General features: G+C 40.8%; 1 protein-coding gene across 2 annotated transcripts; it reads left to right on the top strand.

Annotated features, from left to right (window-relative positions):
• Positions 1–334: 334 nt before the first annotated feature.
• On the top strand, positions 335–14401 carry ORAOV1 (oral cancer overexpressed 1). Of its 2 annotated transcripts, none has more exons than XM_019551982.1 (5): positions 335–438; positions 1285–1390; positions 4144–4214; positions 6713–6830; positions 12042–14401. In XM_019551982.1, exons 1-5 carry the CDS (start codon positions 359–361, stop codon positions 12093–12095), a joined length of 429 nt encoding a protein of 142 aa, XP_019407527.1. In that variant the 5' UTR covers positions 335–358; the 3' UTR covers positions 12096–14401. The 2 variants fall into 2 exon arrangements, with proteins under 2 accessions (XP_019407527.1, XP_019407526.1); XM_019551981.1 differs by lacking the exon at positions 12042–14401 and adding an exon at positions 7232–8058.
• The last annotated feature ends 3010 nt before the right edge of the window (positions 14402–17411 follow it).

The following is a 17411-nucleotide window of genomic DNA, read 5'->3' as shown; positions in this document are numbered from 1 at the left end:
TTTTCAGCGCTTTTACTGCGATTGATCGTACATGGGCCAAGACGATGATGAAAACGCCACAATCCTCGCACCCCCGGTGAAGCTTGCACCATCTGGCCAGCCCCGCGTCTGCGCCTGAGCGTGAGGCTTGGGTGGAGCAGGAGCAGGAGCGTGTGGGGGCGGGGAATGCCCGGTATCCCCGCGGGAGAGGGTGGAACATAATGACGTAAAGCTGTGCGTGCCTGAGGGCCAGCGGCAGCCCCACGGAGTGACGTAGAGGCGCTTACGTCACCCGGCACCCCGCGCGAGGCCGGTGGGCGGGGCTCTCCGCCTTCCCCGGGTGGCGAGTGGCTTCTCCGGGTTGCCGTCCATTCCCGGCATGCATCGCGCGGCCTGTGCTATGGCGGCCGCCGACTCCAAGACGGACCTGTTCGATGGCATCCTGATGGCGGAGGAGAGGTGCGGTGGGCGGGGCAGCGCTGCTGCTCGGGCTTTCACAGACCCCCTCCCCGCCGTGTGTCGGACGTGGGGGGAGGGCACGCGGTGGCGCTGCCGCCGTTCAACGGCCACAGAGAGCCTGGTATCGCCAATGCGAGGGGGGAGGCGCCGCCGCAGAGCCCTTCCCCCCCGCCTCCCACTAGGGGACCCGGTCTGGCCCGGCCTCGGGCACTGGGAAGTTGAAGGTCTGGTGACCCAGGTGACAGGCTGTGCTGAGCCCATCGGGCCCTGAGTGTAAACCTGCCGTTCTTTGGTAGCGTGAAAATCCCAGTGCCTCAGCAAAGGGCACGGTGATGCCACAGGCTTTGGACAACGTTGCGCTCAAGCTGAAGGCCTCTCGTCTCTCCCTTGTGAACCAGAGGAGAGGGAATGGCTTCTTTTACTGCCCGCTTGGAGACGTAGAGGAATGATGGTTCTGAATTGATTCACGGAAGCCCCTGGGAGTCCGCAGCCGTTGGTGCTGTAGCTAATGCCGAGTCGCACCAGCCCAGTGGGGCCCTCAACCTTGCTTCTGGTGCTTGTTGAAGCCCTCTTGCCTGGTACGTTATGTCTTTGCATGATGCAGCGGGACTTACAGAAAAGCCAACATTCGTCATCCAAACCACTCCTCTGCCAGCGCTCTGTGATTCTTGGATGCAAGTTATCAGTACCTGCCGATTTGAAAAATGTGTGTACAAATATGCTTGAATGCACTCTGAGGTGTATTTCAAATAGCGTTAATGAAACTTATTTAAAAGATGCATTGCGTGCAATTTGAATGCTTAATGATGCAACTGTACTAGTTTACATTTAATTCTTTCTTGGCAGATTTCATGGCGAAGGGTATCAAGATGGTTATGCTGAAGGAAATCGTATTGGTGTTACTGAAGGAAGGATCTATGGATCGTTACATGGGGCCAGGATTGGGTCTGAGGTAAATGGGAAACTTCCTAAGAACCAGTATGTTGGTTACATAGTGTTGCACTGAAGAAGTGGCTGAGCAAAACGTTATCTATTGGTGAGAGGCACTTGTTTTTGGCAGGTGTATGCTCCATGAATGCCACTCCAGTCCCCTTTCTGTGTCCAGTCTTTTGGTCTGCGTTCTGCTGCCCGCCTGGTCTGTTGCTTTACCTTCTACTCTTGTCCAGTCCGCTACTATGCTCCCTTTTGACTCCCCATTAAGCATGGCACACGCAGGGTTTCCACGCCACTTCTCTGATGCTTCAGGTTGGTCTCCCCAGTCTAAACTTTGGTATTGTTCCAGGGGTTTCAGTCCCAAGACCATTTGACACGATGTAGCAATTGTCCTAAACCATTCTTATTCTGTGTAAAAGCTTCACTAAGCAAACACTAAAATTGTATGGGTAACTACTTAACATTTAGGTGAATGTAATTAATTTAATTAAACAAGTTTCTTAAATAAGATGATAGTTTTCCATACCTTGTAATATACTCTAATGGACTCTGTGTATTTCAGATAGGGTTGGTGAAGCTTATTTAAAAGAAACATTGTGTGCAGATTGATGATTAATGATGCAGATTTAACATTTTAACATTTTTGTGGAGATGGAGAAAGAAGTAAGCAGGAAGAAAAGTTCTTGCTTAGCTGTTGAAGACATCAAAGCTTTTCTAACTTGAACAGTTGACTAGGGGTTATGTGACTTCCACAACCTGGAAATGTTTGGTTAGGTGTCACTTGGTCATCCTGTTTTGTAGATCTACTCACTAGAGTTCAAGACAGTAAGGAGGAGTTTTTCAAGTATGTGTGAACAAAAGCTTCGTAACAATGGTATTGGTCTATTGCTAGATGAAAACGGTAGAATTCTCAGTAATAATTCAGAAAAGACAGATGTTAGAAATATTTGTTTTTATATTTGGTGAAGAAGCTAGATGATGTAGTCATGTGCTATGATTTCCATTTCAGTCGCATCTAAGGAAGCTGTCAAATAACAGATATAGCCAGATATTTTTGTAATCAGCAGGTACTGATAACTTGCATCCAAGAATTGGAGAGAGCTGGTATAGGAGTTCTCTTGATGATGAATGTTGGCTTTTCTGTAAACACTGAAGAAGTTCCAGAAAGTTAGAAGAAATCATATATTTCAAAGTTAGAAGAAAGTACATATTTCAAAGGATAAATGGGATGACACATTATAGATTTATCAGCCTTATGGCAGTGCCTGGCAAAGAAGTGAACTGGGAAATAAACTTGATTAATAAAGATTTGAATGTAGTTGTTATAGTTAATGTCAATTAAGATGGCTTTATGGTCTAACAGTGTTTCTTTTGATGGAACTACATGTTTGGTTGTTGGTGATAGTACAGATGTAAACACCTTCGATTTCTGTAAGGTATTTGATTCAGATCCATGTTATATTCTAATAAAAAAGTAGGACTTAACAAAAGGAATGTAGCACATGTTAAAAGATTAAATATTGTTTATTTGGATCAGAAAATATGTTTTTGTATTAAGTTCCCAATGCACCTGGTTTTTATAGCATGGTTGGATGTCTTTGAAATTGTGCCACATTCAGCAAAGACTGTAAAGTGTAGTAGTTATGGTACTCAGCCAGGATGTGGGATTCCTATATGGTGACTCTTGTTTCAGGTAACACTAAATTAGAGAGTCATTTCTACATTATATCTTATGTCTGAGAACTGGGATCAGAACAGGTGCATCTTCAATTGGAGAATGGCCCCGGCTGGGCTTCCTGTAGCCTGATGATTAAGGAGCTGGACTTGAGGGGGTTTGAACCCTCTGAGGCTAACATAGGTAGTGAATTTGAATCTCCCACTGCCAGAGGTAATACTGTAACCACTAAACTAGTGCATCAGATACCACTTCGCATCACCCCTTCTTCAATTATGTTGTAAAAGAAAATGGTTAAAAAGCACTTGGAAAGTGCCTGATACTGAATTGGGAATAACTAATTTATGGATTCCAGTTGGGTTTAGGAGAGCAGTAAATGTCAGGGTGTTCTTATTAGTACAAGAATGAGTGAGCCCAGAGGCAAAATTCAGAGTATCTGATGTCTTCCAAGTTAGACATTTGAAGCACATCTAGCATTGTGGCAGCCAGATACAAAAAAAAAAAACTTCTATTGCAGTTTTGGACTTAGGCATCTGAAAGAGGATTTAAGTGAATTTGAAGTACCTAAATCTTACTGGACCTAGAACCAAGTCACTTTTAAAAATGGTATTTAGACAATTGAGTCACCTGAGATGCCTTAAAAAAAAATACCCCAGACTTTTATTCTCTTGCTATGTGTCCTGAATCTGTAATCCTTTATATACAGCTGATATAATCATTATGAATTAAATATGTGCTAATGGAGAGACAAACTGATGAGATATGAAACAGATTAAGTATGGTTGGGTGGTTGGTTTTTCCACCATAACTTAAATTAATCCAGTCCTCTGATGCTAAACAGATTTTGGAAACAATGTAGCAAGACACGCTTGCTTTCCAGACTGACTGCTTCCCCCACCCCCCGCCCGCCCATTGCTTGGTAATGATTATACTTTCCTTTTCCCTGTCCTAATTTTCTAGAACTTGCCACCCTGAGGGCTTAATTTTAACACCCTATTAGCTGCTAGCAACACTGTGGAATGCAGTATCTTGTATTTACTATTTTGGTGCATATATATATGGAGAATTTATTTTGATGAGCTCTTATAAATTTACAGATTGGATGTTATCTTGGGTTTGCATTGACATGGCAGTGTCTTCTCCACAAATGCACCAATGAAAAACACAGGTAGGGTTAAAACATGTATTATAGATTGGTAGTACTGTCTCAAATTTCATGGTTCTTTTCCTTCCAGGAAAGGCCTTTATGACGTAAAGAAATGTGTATGAATAATGTTCAGTAGTTTGTTTGGAATTTTTTTGTTTTTTATTTACTTGGGATTATAAACATCCAGACTGGCAAATAATCAGAGATAAGCTATGCAGAGATTTTTTTTTTTACATGAAATGGTATCATGATTGTCCTCTTAAAGGTCATGGTACTCAGGAAACGATAAACTATTTTTATAACTGTAGAGTCTCTCCTTTGGGTGAAACTAATAGTTGAATTTTGCTAACAAAGGCAGGCAGAATTCTGCTGAGCATCTTGGGCAGGAGTGGGGCTAGAAAACCACTGAAATTTCAGCCTAGAATTCCTGTAATAAAATAAGCCCATCTCCTCCAAAACTTGGCATGCTGCCTACACTAAAATTGTGAGATTGTCCCACTAGAGCCACTTATAGCTGACTTTATGTGCCAGGGGAATTCTCTGCCCAGATAAGGGATTGCACACTGTTGTGGAAGTCCTTTACTTGCATGTATTTACAGTTGTATTAGGCACGTGAATTCATTCAGGTTTATGTAACTAGCTTTCTTAGATGTTCATCTCCTAATGCAGAGAAGATTGAGAGGCCTACTAGATTGTTATAATGTTCTATTTGTATAGTGTCTTTCATTCCAAAGTGCGCATGTAATTTTATTTGGATGAAATTCATCTCCTGGCACAATCTGACTATAGGCATTTCCTAATAAAATAAATAACAAATTAACTAACAATAAAAATGCAAGTTAGAGGCAGTTGAAAGAAATGTTATGTTTCAATTATTTTCTGAAACAGAAGTGTTTTAAATCTGTTTTAAAACAAGCATGCATTAATGTCCTTCTATCATGATATTTATGTCACAGACTGGGGATATTTCACAGTCCAGGAGCAACATAAGCCGTAATATGAGCAGTTTTCAAGCTCCAGTTAACCTGTATTTTAGACTTAATAGGGTGGGAATGGCTTTCTGAAAAACCATAATAGGGGTATTGTAGACTCAATTCACACTCTCTTTTTAAAAGTGAACTTGGTGAAAATAGGGATTTTCCATTTTTCCATTTAATGTAGGGTAGAGATGCAATTTACGAACTATGTTTTCTTCTAGTCTTCTGATATGTAATCTGATGAAGTGATCTTTTACTCAAGCAAGCTTATACATCTCTGATTCAGTTAATTTAGAAGATGCATCTCTACCCTACCTTCTGCCTGACTTCAGACTAACATGGCTAGCTACCTTTCTGATTAGTGGATATTATGTTCAATATTTCCACAAGTTCCAGATATATACAGTTTAATCAGTTGACATTTAGTCAAGTATCAGCCATGGTTATCACTAGTTTCACCAATGTGAGAGAACAGCTCATACAGGAATATCAGCTATGCATTAAGTCCTTTAAATGGCTTTCCTCTTGATAAACAGAAAAAAGTCAAATGTCAAGTTTAAGATGAAGTTTTTTAAGATGAACTGACTTGTGGAACAGTTTCATAACAGAAGAGTAGTATAATTACTGTTTGTCTGATACTTACAGATGGCAATCTATAGCCACTGTCTTCACCTGATGCATGCAATGCATATCTATGTGGTATTCATATTAGACAACTCTATTGCATTTTGAATGTTTTAGAATCTGCTATCAGTTATAATTGGCTCTAGTTTTTAGTTTTGTGAACCAGGGAGATGAAGGGGCATTGGTACTCGTTCATGAGTGGTCAGATGCACGTTGAGGGTGAATAGAAATCTCTGCTTGGCCTGCCTGGAGAATTATAGTAATTTTTGGAAGATTTTTTTTTCATGCAGCCTAGATATGTTGTGCTAAATATTTTTGAAGCTGATACCTTGGATTTTCTAGCCTAACACACAAGTACAAAAGTACCCATTGTGCCAAAAGAGGATTTTCTCTCTCCAATTTCAGCAGGTACAAAATGGGGTCATGGTAAATTTTCAAATGTTTGTTTTTTTTGGTTAACATACCTGACAAAGCCATCATGCTTCCACAGATTTTGAAAACTATTTTGGACATTCTCTTACAGTTTTAGTGTTGGTATTAGTTACTGATATAGTAAGTAATACTTTGTTTTTTTCCATGGCACTTTCTATTCACTGGTTTCAAAACATGTGATGAATATTTACATATTTTTGTGGAGAATGAGCCAAAGGAAATGTAACCTTGCCCACTTGTGTTTAAAAAAATCTTTAATACCATATAAAAATGACATATTACAGGCCCAATGTCTATATGGGTGAGACAGTCTCATTGACTTAAATGGGAAAAGTTGGGTGAAAATAGGATTGTAGGACTGGGTCCAGTAATTTGAGGTATAACACATTCATTTCACATGCTTAGTGTAGCCTTTGTAAGACAGTGGAAGAAATTGTATTTCTGCTTTTGAACCACTATAAGGAAATTGTATTTTATTCTTTATAGTAAAAAACTAAAGGCCTTGGAATCACTCATAGGAATGATTCAGAAATTCCCTTATGAAGACCCCACTTACGACAAACTTCAAGAAGATCTGGAGAAAATTAGAGGAAAATTTAAACAGGTTTGTAGTATTTAGTTTTCAGTTAGCACAGAAGGATAGTATCAGTTTCTGAAAATAGTACCTGATGTCAAAATTATCAGCAATAAAAAGCTGCTGTTTTGCAGTCCAAAGTAATTATTTTTCAATGAATTCTTTTTGGGCTTCTTGTACAGTTTACTTGATGTCCCACAGGGAAAAAATATGATGCAGTTCTCTATCTTAGGGTAAATGCACCATTAATGTAATCCTAAAGGGGGGAAAAGACCAAAAAAATGCCATTCAGTATGTAAGAGAGAACTGTGGAACTAAGGTGGAGGGAAGCAAGAAGAATAGAAATGGGGCAGGAGATCTCATTAGAAAAATCATATAAGTTGTAAAACACCTCTGACACCTATGTTTACCTCTTTTTGGTTTTTTTTTAGGTTAGCTCAATGCTAAATATTCAGCCTGACTTTAGAATTGGTCTGGAAAGATCTGTACTTACTTTTTGAGGATAAAATGAAGATAAAAGTGAACAAAGAGGAAATGTTTTCACAGGTTCACAGAAGTTTCGGGCTGAAAGGGAACTCGTGAGATCATCAGGTCCAGCCCCTGTGCTCAAGAACAGATGTCTGGGGAATGTCTGTTTTAAAAAAAGCATAGAATAATGAACAGGTATTCATTTTCAAAAAGGAAGAAGAGAAGGGTTGAGGTTTTAGAAATTCTGGTGAATCGAGACTTATTTCATATTTGTTTTCTCCCATTCTTATTATGTTCACTGCAGTGAATAATACTGTGAAAAAACCAAAACATAGTCTCTGTTGTAGATTGATAGTTTTATTCCTAAAGGGAAAAATAATCTGCTTCTACTTGTAATTGTTCTTTCATTTATTCTTCCTTGTTTTAATCAAAGGGTGCGTATTGTTTAAGAAGATAATGTGAACATTTACACAAACATATAGTAAGATATGTTTTTATAGTAAGCAGTAGCTTTATTTTTTATTGGGAAAGACTGAAGAAGAGTTTGGGATAAAACTGCACGCCCCATGCTCTGTGCTTTTCTGGTTCTTGGCTTTCTGTATTGTTTTCATGAGACGTACAGATTGATCCAACAGAGTAAGTAAACTGGCTGTTGCAAGTTACTACTATTAGAAATGTAATCAATATCTAACAACATAATTTATGTTAGAGTGGCTAACTGAAAGAGGTAAAACTGTTTCTGGTTTTGGAAATGTACTATTCAGTTTGATAGAGAAAATGGATGCTGTTAGACTATATGAATGGATATTCAGCTATGTTAGTTAAAGACAGGACTGTCCAACTTCTAAGTGGCTGGGGGTTGCACACCCTGTGAATCATGCTAGTGGGGGCCATGTATGCTTTCAGGAATATTACCCTCTGCATTGCACTGCTCTGGGCCATGGGTTCCCCAGCACTACAGACTGCACCTTGGGACAAGGAAGAGAAAGCTGGAGGGAGAGGGAGCCTAGAGACCCCAGCTGCTTCCTCAGCTTGAGCTAGGGGGAAAGCAGTGGCCAGGTAGGAGCCTGGGGGCAGGGCTGAAAACTTAACCATTTGCAGGCTGCATGAGGCTTCCAGGTCACCAGTTGGACAGCCATGGCTTACAGGAAACAGTAACTTTTTTATATAGTAACTTATTGATGGATATATTTATATCGCTATTTGCATATGGACTGTAATGTCATTTCTGGAAAGCATTTCACTACACTGTAGTGCATGTATGTTTGTTTGATTGATTGATTTGTATATTGCTCTTTCCCAAAAGGTGCCAGGTAGCTTACAATAAAAGAGAAAAAGAAATATAGAAACAGAATAAAATCCGAAAATAAAAACAAAAACAGCCCCAACCTGGGTGGGGAGGGGAGGAGGGAAACAAGTTAAAAAATACTCTACCCCTCCCCTACACCTAATTCAGCCTCATTTCTCAATTAACATATACTACCTCCATAAAGGACAACAGTTCTCTCCCCAGCTTTATTTTTTCCTGTGCTTACCTACTGCCATTCATTCCCTCCCTTATATGCAGGGGAGTGCACCCACCTGCTTATTGTCTGCATGAAACCCTCCAGGTCTAGGAGATTGTGGCTGCCACCATCTTCTATCCTTGCGGGCTTCATGCACTCCAGGGGCTGGGAGATTGTGGCAGTTGTGTCTCCCAGCTGTGGAGGTGCATGGGGTGCCCCTGCAGTTGGGAACTTGCTTCTGGTGCAGGGGGAACTCAGGATTGGGCTCCCTCTGCACTGGCAATAAGGTGTGCCGGGATCTAATGTGCAATCCCACAATCACGCCTCCTGCTGTATATGTGTGACATGGCAGGGGCGGGGCAGTTGTGTGGATTGCACATTAGATCCCATTTTGCCTTTTACCTGCATGTTTAGAAAGGGCCCCTAGTGACTGAACACAAGTGCCATTGTCTTGTAACCTTCTCTGAAGCAAATTTGTTTCTGAATGCACCAGTACCAGTTTCTTATCATTACAGTTTTCTTCTTTAACTTTCTTACATCATACCATAATATCACTTATCTCAGAAGCTGGTACAGCCTTTTCATGTATGTATTGAATTCTATCAACATCTTTTATTTTCTGAAAATTTTTAGCTCCATTTTCATATTTACTAAACCTGCATTGGCCTTCTCTATATTGATATAGTCTTATCTATCTCTTGATTTCTTCAAATGCCTTTTCAAAATATTGAGATTTTTCCTGTTTTTTTTTTTCATCTGACTTGTAACTGTACAGCTTCATTCAGCACACCTTTTAAATCAAATAAATATATGGCCCATAGGCTGGATCCAGCACATGGATCCATGCATCTGGCCCACTGAGGTATTGGCTGGCCACTGGAAGCTCCTTGGTTGCCTGTACTGCCATGTTCTCTGTGCTGGAGCCAGCACTGCTGCCCTTTGGTCTGTGCTGCCACTGCATGCCTCATGCTCTGTGCCAGCATCACTGTGTGCTAAAGCCAGGGCCGTTTGTCCTGTGCTTCATGCTGGAGCTGACACTTCATGTCCCGTACCGGACCTGGAGCCAGTACTGCATCCCCTGTTCTCCATGCCAGAGTTGCTGCTTCTGTCACCACTGCATGTTCCATGTGGGAATTGAAATCCTGGTCTGAAATGCATGTTGGCAACAGAAGCCCTAGCTCTGGCATGGGACATGCAGCAGGAGCTGGAGTTGGAGCCCATCCTGCAGCTGCCCTGTGCCCTGGGGTGTCTGGATGCAGCTCAGAACAGGAGGCAAATTAGATGCCTGTTTTAAATCCATCAGAATACAATTCAGTGGGTTAATTTCCTCCTTTTCTGCAACTAGCTTGTTGGCTAGTTTCAAGCATACTGTTTCCTCTGTTTTGTCACCAAGGTCAACTGATGTATTTCTTAATTTAGCCTATAACACTTGTTTCATCCTGAAGTTTGGCGTGGTCATCAGCTGGTTTTTTTCTAACACTGTCTCTTTCCTTGCCATTCCAAACATTATCTGTTGTCATTCTCCTAACAAAACCCAAACCTAATTTTTGTTTGCCTGATTCCAACTCATTATGGTCAGTAGTTTCCTTTTCTTGAAGTGCTGCCACATAAGTCTAGCTCTTTCTATAGAGAGCATACTACTAGCAACTGATTACAGTCAAATACATTCCTCATACTTTTTTAATGAACAACTTGGAATGTTTGCGTTCCTTTCTGAGGAGTTCAAAGTCTTTAGCTTGTTCATCAAAATCAGCTGCAAGTTAAATGTCCTCTTCCTTTTCTTTCCTAAATTTCTTAATATCCTCTTTTCTGGCCAAAAGTGATGGCTGAAGTTTCTTTTGCAGGTTTATTTTCTCTCTTCTTCAAGTTGACATAGTTGACTAACTTAACTATTGAGGTCTTCAGTATTCTTAGTGCCTCCAGCATTTAAACAAGATTTTAGTAGTATCATTCAGTAATTTGTACTTTATGACTTCAACCTATAGAATTGGAAGAGCCAAGAAAAGATGAGATCATTCCTCTCCATATGTTCATTCTTTCTCATCAGGTATAGACTGCATGCGACTCAGTAGAGAGTCCTTCTCTTCCACAGAATAGATTTTACTCAGATACTTTTTATTTTTCAACAATGAAGTTTTTCAACTAGACAGACTTGTTCTGAAGCTGCTCTGAATTAGAGAGGGTAGTAGAAAGTGTTTCATGCCATGTTAATTTGGTATCATTCTCTAAAAGCTATTGCTTCAGAGTTTCAGGACTGGACTCATCTCTCTTTTGCATTTGAAGAGATTTCAACTACTGTGTTAACTCATCAGTCTTTCTTAGTAGTTCCTCTGTTTGTTATGCCTTTTTTCATTTTTTCTTGTCTACATCTTAAAAGTTTTCAATTTTGTACATTAGATCTTTTCTTATAACCAAAGATCCTGGTTTACTCTGATTTAAAAAAAAAACAACCCAGTTTTTGGATTTAAAAAAGTAACTCAAAATCCAAATTTTTCTGTGATCAAAATGAAATACCACTATATAGATATGTATATCTGTATATTAGTGGTGTTTCATTTTAATCACAAAAATGTGGATTTTTTTGTTACTTTTTTAATCTGAAAGTTGGGGACTTTTTTAATGAGAGAAAACCAGGACCCCTGCTTATAACCAGTAGTATTTGAAGTTTATTTTTCAAGTTCTTTTTCTCTTTAATCAGTTTCTCCAGTCTAAATTGCATCTGTTCTTTTTCACTTAATGGGTGAAAAAGACGAGGGATTTACTGCGGAGCTGCCCAGTTAGCTTCATGGTAAAATGTCAGCATCTACATGTGCAGCCCTATTAGGCTTCACTAAACTAATTAATTCTGCCATAGGTTAGTACTTGTAAACACAAGTGCTATCCTGTGATGGCATTATGTAGTGCACTGACACGGTGGGCTGGGGCACAGCTCACCAGCTAGCCCCACGCTAGAGCACCTTTGTGTTCCAGCCAGCCTCTGCAGGAGGTTGAGCTGGGTTGTAGCAGCCCTCTAGCCAGCCAGGGATGTTCCGACCTGGATCAACGTGCTGTGGTTTCAGGCTCACGTGTAAATGCGGTGCCTGGGACCAATAAACTTGGATGCAGTTTGTGTTGAATTAATTGCACGTGTAGATATGCCCATTATGTCTTTAAATGCAGCTTCTTTTCAGGTTACAGAATCTGATAACCTGATCATGTTCCAGTTTTTGCTTACAATCCTCAGGTTGCTGCAATCTTTGATTTAACTCTGTTGCTGTTAATTTTTCAGGCAAAAACAGGAACAAACATCCAACACTGGAATCCAGCAATAGGAATTGCATGAGACTGGACCTATGACATATTTACAAAGGAACAATTCTTACAAATTATCTATACATTCACTATAACATTGTTTAAATATTAACATACATAAATCTGGCTAGGGACTCTTGCTTAATGGTTGGTGAGCCTATATATACAGATATTTTGTGTGTGTGTGTGTGTAGATAAATATTAGCTGTAACTTCCTTTATTTCTTTATAAGAGGATAAGAAATGAAGTGTATACAGATGATGTTTGGACTGTTTAATTGACCTTCAGTATTGTTTTGGTTATGTATACAATGTTGCCCTAAAATTAATTTTATTTACTAAATCCCCTACTGCCCTCCCTGTTCTGTATCCAATTTAATTTCTTTCCCATTTGTGTCCCAGATGATCCTTATTTTTATACTCTTTAGCCCAGTGGTGGGCAAAATACAACTCACAGGTTGGATCCAGCCTGCCATATGATTCTATCCAGCCTGCAGCTGCTCCTCTGAAAGAGAATTATGTCCAGCCCACAGCTGCCTTGGTTTTCAGTGCCTCTCACCCTTCTCCCTTCCTTATGCTGCAGCTGGCTGCAGCAGCAGCTCTGGCTCCAGTGGCCAGGAAGCCACTCCTGTCTCCAGCCAACCCGTCCCGCCCTGCACCACCTCACTTTATCCCCCATGAGCCCCCAGTGTACGCTCCAAAGCTGAGCTGACTGCCTTCACTATTGAGGTCCAAGGTATTCTTAGGCCACGGGTTTTTAACTGGGGTGCTGTAGCATCCTGGGGTCCACCCCCCCCCTCTCCCTCCCTCAAGGGTGCTACAGTGGCAGTGGCCAGAAAAATCTACCCTGTGGGCTACCCTTGCGTTTAGGGCTCTCTAATCAGCCAAAATCAGGCAGGAGCTGTCATGTGCTCTCCCAGCCCTCCTTCAGGAAACAGGCACAGGCAGAACTGTCCTGTCTGCATGTTTCCAGGAAGAGTGCTGGGAGCACCAGACCGGAAATCACTGCACAGCTTGAGGCAGCTCCTACCTGCTTTAGGCTGAATCAGAGTCCTAATGTAGGAGGAGCACGTGCACCTGGTACAGCCATTCCTGGACTGACTACTGCACAGGGCAGTTTCATCACATTTGCACAGTCCTTTCCAGCAGCAGAACCTGACCGAGAAACATCCAGGTAGGCTAAGGCAGCACCGACAGTGCTTCTTGGCCACAGTGCGGTCACATTCCAGAAGGTGATGATGGGGTTGCTTGACCCTGAAAAGGTTAAGAACCATTGTTTTAGTGTCTCCAGCATTTCAAGCTCTCTGTCTCTCAAGGCTAAACTGCATCTCGTTTTCACTCATTCAGTCTTTAAATGCAGGTTTTTAAAGTTTAATATCTGATTATGTTCCAGTTTTTTTTTATAATCCACAAGTTACTGGGATCTTTAATTTAGCTCTTCTACAGAACAACTTCAGACAGCGTTCAAGGTTTTGAATTTAGTTTTTAATAATTTTAGTGTTTAATAAATTTCTTTCTTCAAGAAGCATTCATTAGGCCAAGTTTCTAGGACTTGAGTAATGGAGCCATCTGTGGTTCTAGAAAGTACACTTTTAAAAGGTAATATGACTAGTTATAAAATAAAATGATGTGCACAAAATTGGCATTTATAAAACAAACAATGAACAGAGACCTTATTTGTAATAACTACCACAGCAACAATATTTGAAAATCAGGTTTTGTATATTTAGCAAGGTAATTGTTTTAGAGCCATCTACTGGTAGAAAGTAGTACATCAATTAGAAAATAAGATTATCTAAAAATAAAACTTGTTTCAGAACCTAAAACATCTCTAAATTTGAATTAAAATGATAGAAGTGTATGTGTGTATAGATTCGTCTTACTTTTTCAATATGTGTTATGTAAAAGTTGTTCTGAATTCTTGTCAAATAAAGTTACTTTCATGTGGAATTAATTTATAAAGCGTAGGGTTTCCAGAACAGTGAAAAAACCTTGTCCTGTTTTTTCAATAAAACCACTACAATTTGATTGGGATGTTGTACTTAATACTGCAAAGAAAACAGAAAGCATGGCTTTCTTTTTTATATGTAATCTATTTTGATATATTAAAAAATTTAGTTTTTTAATGGAAATACCTATTTAATGTCTTTGAGAACAACTTGAATATATCCAGACAGGTTTCTTATGTGAAATTATGTATGGGTTAGTAGAAAACATTACAAAAGGTTATCAGTCTTCATGCTTCAGGGAATGCTCTGATGAGGTAACATCAGTAAAAATGTTCTGCATGCGAAAAATGCTTATTGGTTAACATTAATAAAGATGTTTTCCACAGGCATTTGGATGTTGTTTGGTTTTTTGGAGGGGTTTTTGTGGGAGGGGTTGCTTTCCTTGCAGCATTTTTATTGATAGATTTTGGCATAAGATAATAGCTTGGACAATCTATTCTCTTATAGCAGTTTGAGTGCATCTGCCTTTTTCATCGTGTACAACTAATCAAGCAAATCTATCATAGGCAAAGACACAGAAAAGTCTTCCTTTTCTACCCTTATTTATAGTTATATGGCTTTTAAGAGACAGAAAAAGTAAAACAAACTGAGAAAAATAATGTTCTCTGACCTTCTACATACAGAACATAAAGAAATAGGGGAAACAGAAAAGCAAATTAGTGTGTCAGAGAAAACAAACTACACCTCAGCTTTTTATAGTCACTTCAGTGTGTGGTAAGTGATAAAAGGCAGTATATTTACAGTAAAATGGGTGGAGTTTTTTTTATGATTTGAGCAAAAGTTGGCTTACTGCTTCTGTGCACCAGACCATTCCACCCTGCTCTGAGAACAGACTTAAATCCTTTGTGGAATTTTTTCTGTTTCTTGTTATGAATACCTGAGGCTTCACAAAGATCACTGATAAACTTTCAGCAACACCCAAACTGAATGAAAGTGAATTATTTATCTGCAATATGCATGTGCGAACAGAGAGACATTTATGAAGTACATGATTGGGTTGTCCAATTTGAGATGTCAGTAGGCTGATTTTTTTTTTACATTAAAGTGCTTTATAATCCTAAATTACTTGTTCAGAGCAAGATTTCCACTGATGTGAGTGCCCAGTACTTTTGCAAATAATCTACCAGGCATCTCAAGCTAGTCACCTTTTAGAAAGTGAGAAATTCTTATCTGTCTGACTTAGCTCCTTGTTCTAGATCAGGGGCGGGCAATTATTTTGGGCAGAGGGCTGCTTGATGAGTTTTGGTGAGCTGTCGCGTGGAGGGCTGCATGGGTAGTGCCACACCTTCCACCCCCTGATCTTGGGACCAGCAGTCCCACCCCCGACCTTTGGCACCAGAAGTCACTCTCCTTGCACAACTTACCAGGTAGCAAGAGGTTGGGACCCCTCTAACATCCTGCACCAGCAGTGGGGTTTCAGGGGCATCAGACTTCCCCCAGAACTTTTCCTCCTACCTGTACCAGTTGGTCCCAAAAGGAGGAGGCTTTGCCACCGCTTCTGCTGGCCAGTGCTGACCCAGTTGGGCTCGCCCCATCCTCAGCAGCACATGAGAACCCGGCTTCAGCCACACGCTGCTCTGGATGGGATGGACCCAGCCAGGTCTGCACCGGCCAGGAAAAGCATCAAGCAGCTGAAGTCAGCTTCCCATGTGCTGCTGGGGACGGGAGGAGCCTGGCCTGGTCTGCACCAGCCAGGAAAGGTAGCATGCAGCTGAAGTCAACTCCTCACGTGCTGCTGGGGATGGGAGGAGCTGAACTGGGTCTGCGTCAGCCAACGGCAGTGGCAGTGGAGCCGTGTGCTGCTGGGGATGGGCCGAGCCCAGCCGGAGCAGCAGGGGCTCAGCTGCACTTTCCCCCTGCCTGCACCGATCAGTCCTGACACCCCACTGCAAAATTTCAAGTTTTTGCAGCAAATCTAGAGGCCCTAGAGCTTTATGCTGCAGCAACTCTAAGAGTTTAGTACGGGCAAAATAATATTGTATTCTCTAAACTGATTCTGAGAGACTGCAGAATTGTATTTGCTGAATTTTTCCTAATAAAACTTCCTTCTTTCTGAAGGAGTCAGCTAGCTTGGAAAAATTCAGCCTAAATGATTAAGTTTAGCAACAGAGGTAGACAGCCCCAGGCACATGTGCCAGAACGTGGCATAGGAAGGCATCTTGGTTCCCATGTGCACCTTGGTGAGGGGGCTAGGGCTGCACTGCCCCAACAAGGATCAAGCCCCTCGTGGCTTCCCCCTATCCGACCCTGGCATACCAATATCTTACAAGTCAATGTTGTGGGTGTTTTGGCACTCTGCCCCAAAACATTGCCAACCCCTACACTAAAAACAGTTTTCTGCTTCTACCACCATGATAACATTTAATGGTTGGTTAGGGAGGGATAGTGTAGAGTTTAATGTATGTTTGTAATGCTTGTGACTTGTCAGAGTTAAGTCATAAGTGGTTCTTATATATCAAGGATCTAAGCACAGCCTAGCACTCCGAACACTGTGAAGCTGTGGAATATAGAGCGTTCATACAACGCTAAATATTTTCCACATACTGAAGGCACTGCAGTTCAGAGGAATACACAATGCCTTTTACTTCTCTATCAGATAAAACATGAGTGATAATAAGTTGAGGCCTTGACAAGGAAATCTAATTGCCAACACTTCTGTCTGTTATCTCTGAAAGCAAGAAGTAGATCAGGCCCTGCCAAATTCCCCAAGTGAATTAAGTGCTGATTTACTGTCATGGTATCAAAAGCTGTTGATACCAAATCAGTAGGACCCCTTACCACCATCATTACTAGGATGAGATTGTCACAGTTTATCAGTTGAGGTTGCCTAGCCATTGTGCTGAAGCTGCACCTCATCACTCCCTTATTTTCCCTCTTAAAAAATGGTGGGCATGGAAGAAGAGAGGAGTGTTCATAATGCTTATGAATAATTAATGTAAGTGGTTATAATCTGGATAAGAATTGAACTAGTACCCTAATCATGCATTTTTCAGGAAGGACAGAGCAGTCACCATTAATAGTGGACCTAGATTCCCTCCACCTTTTAATGGACTGTAAAGTACCAGTAAATACATCTTATTTCACATTTAATCATAAATGCCTAGTTAGGTCCAAAACTCAATAGGTAAAAGTAGATTAAACAACACAAATGGTATATTTCTAACCTACTGCTTTGGCACCACTAATAGTCAAGTTGGTCCAGTCCAATAAATCTTAACCTGAAATGATGTGTACTGGCCAGGCTAACTTGCTTTAACCCTTGTCAGCAAAGTCAAGGGTGTGAGTTGAATTATACCAAATTCTATTACAGTCTTGTAAGATGTTACTATTACTAATGAT

The sequence above is a fragment of the Crocodylus porosus genome, unplaced genomic scaffold (genome assembly GCF_001723895.1).
Source record: "Crocodylus porosus isolate Cpor-Errol unplaced genomic scaffold, CroPor_comp1, whole genome shotgun sequence".
Taxonomy (NCBI): Eukaryota; Metazoa; Chordata; order Crocodylia; family Crocodylidae; genus Crocodylus; species Crocodylus porosus.
Note: the sequence above shows the minus strand (reverse complement) of the source record. Positions and strands in the feature narration are given on the sequence as shown.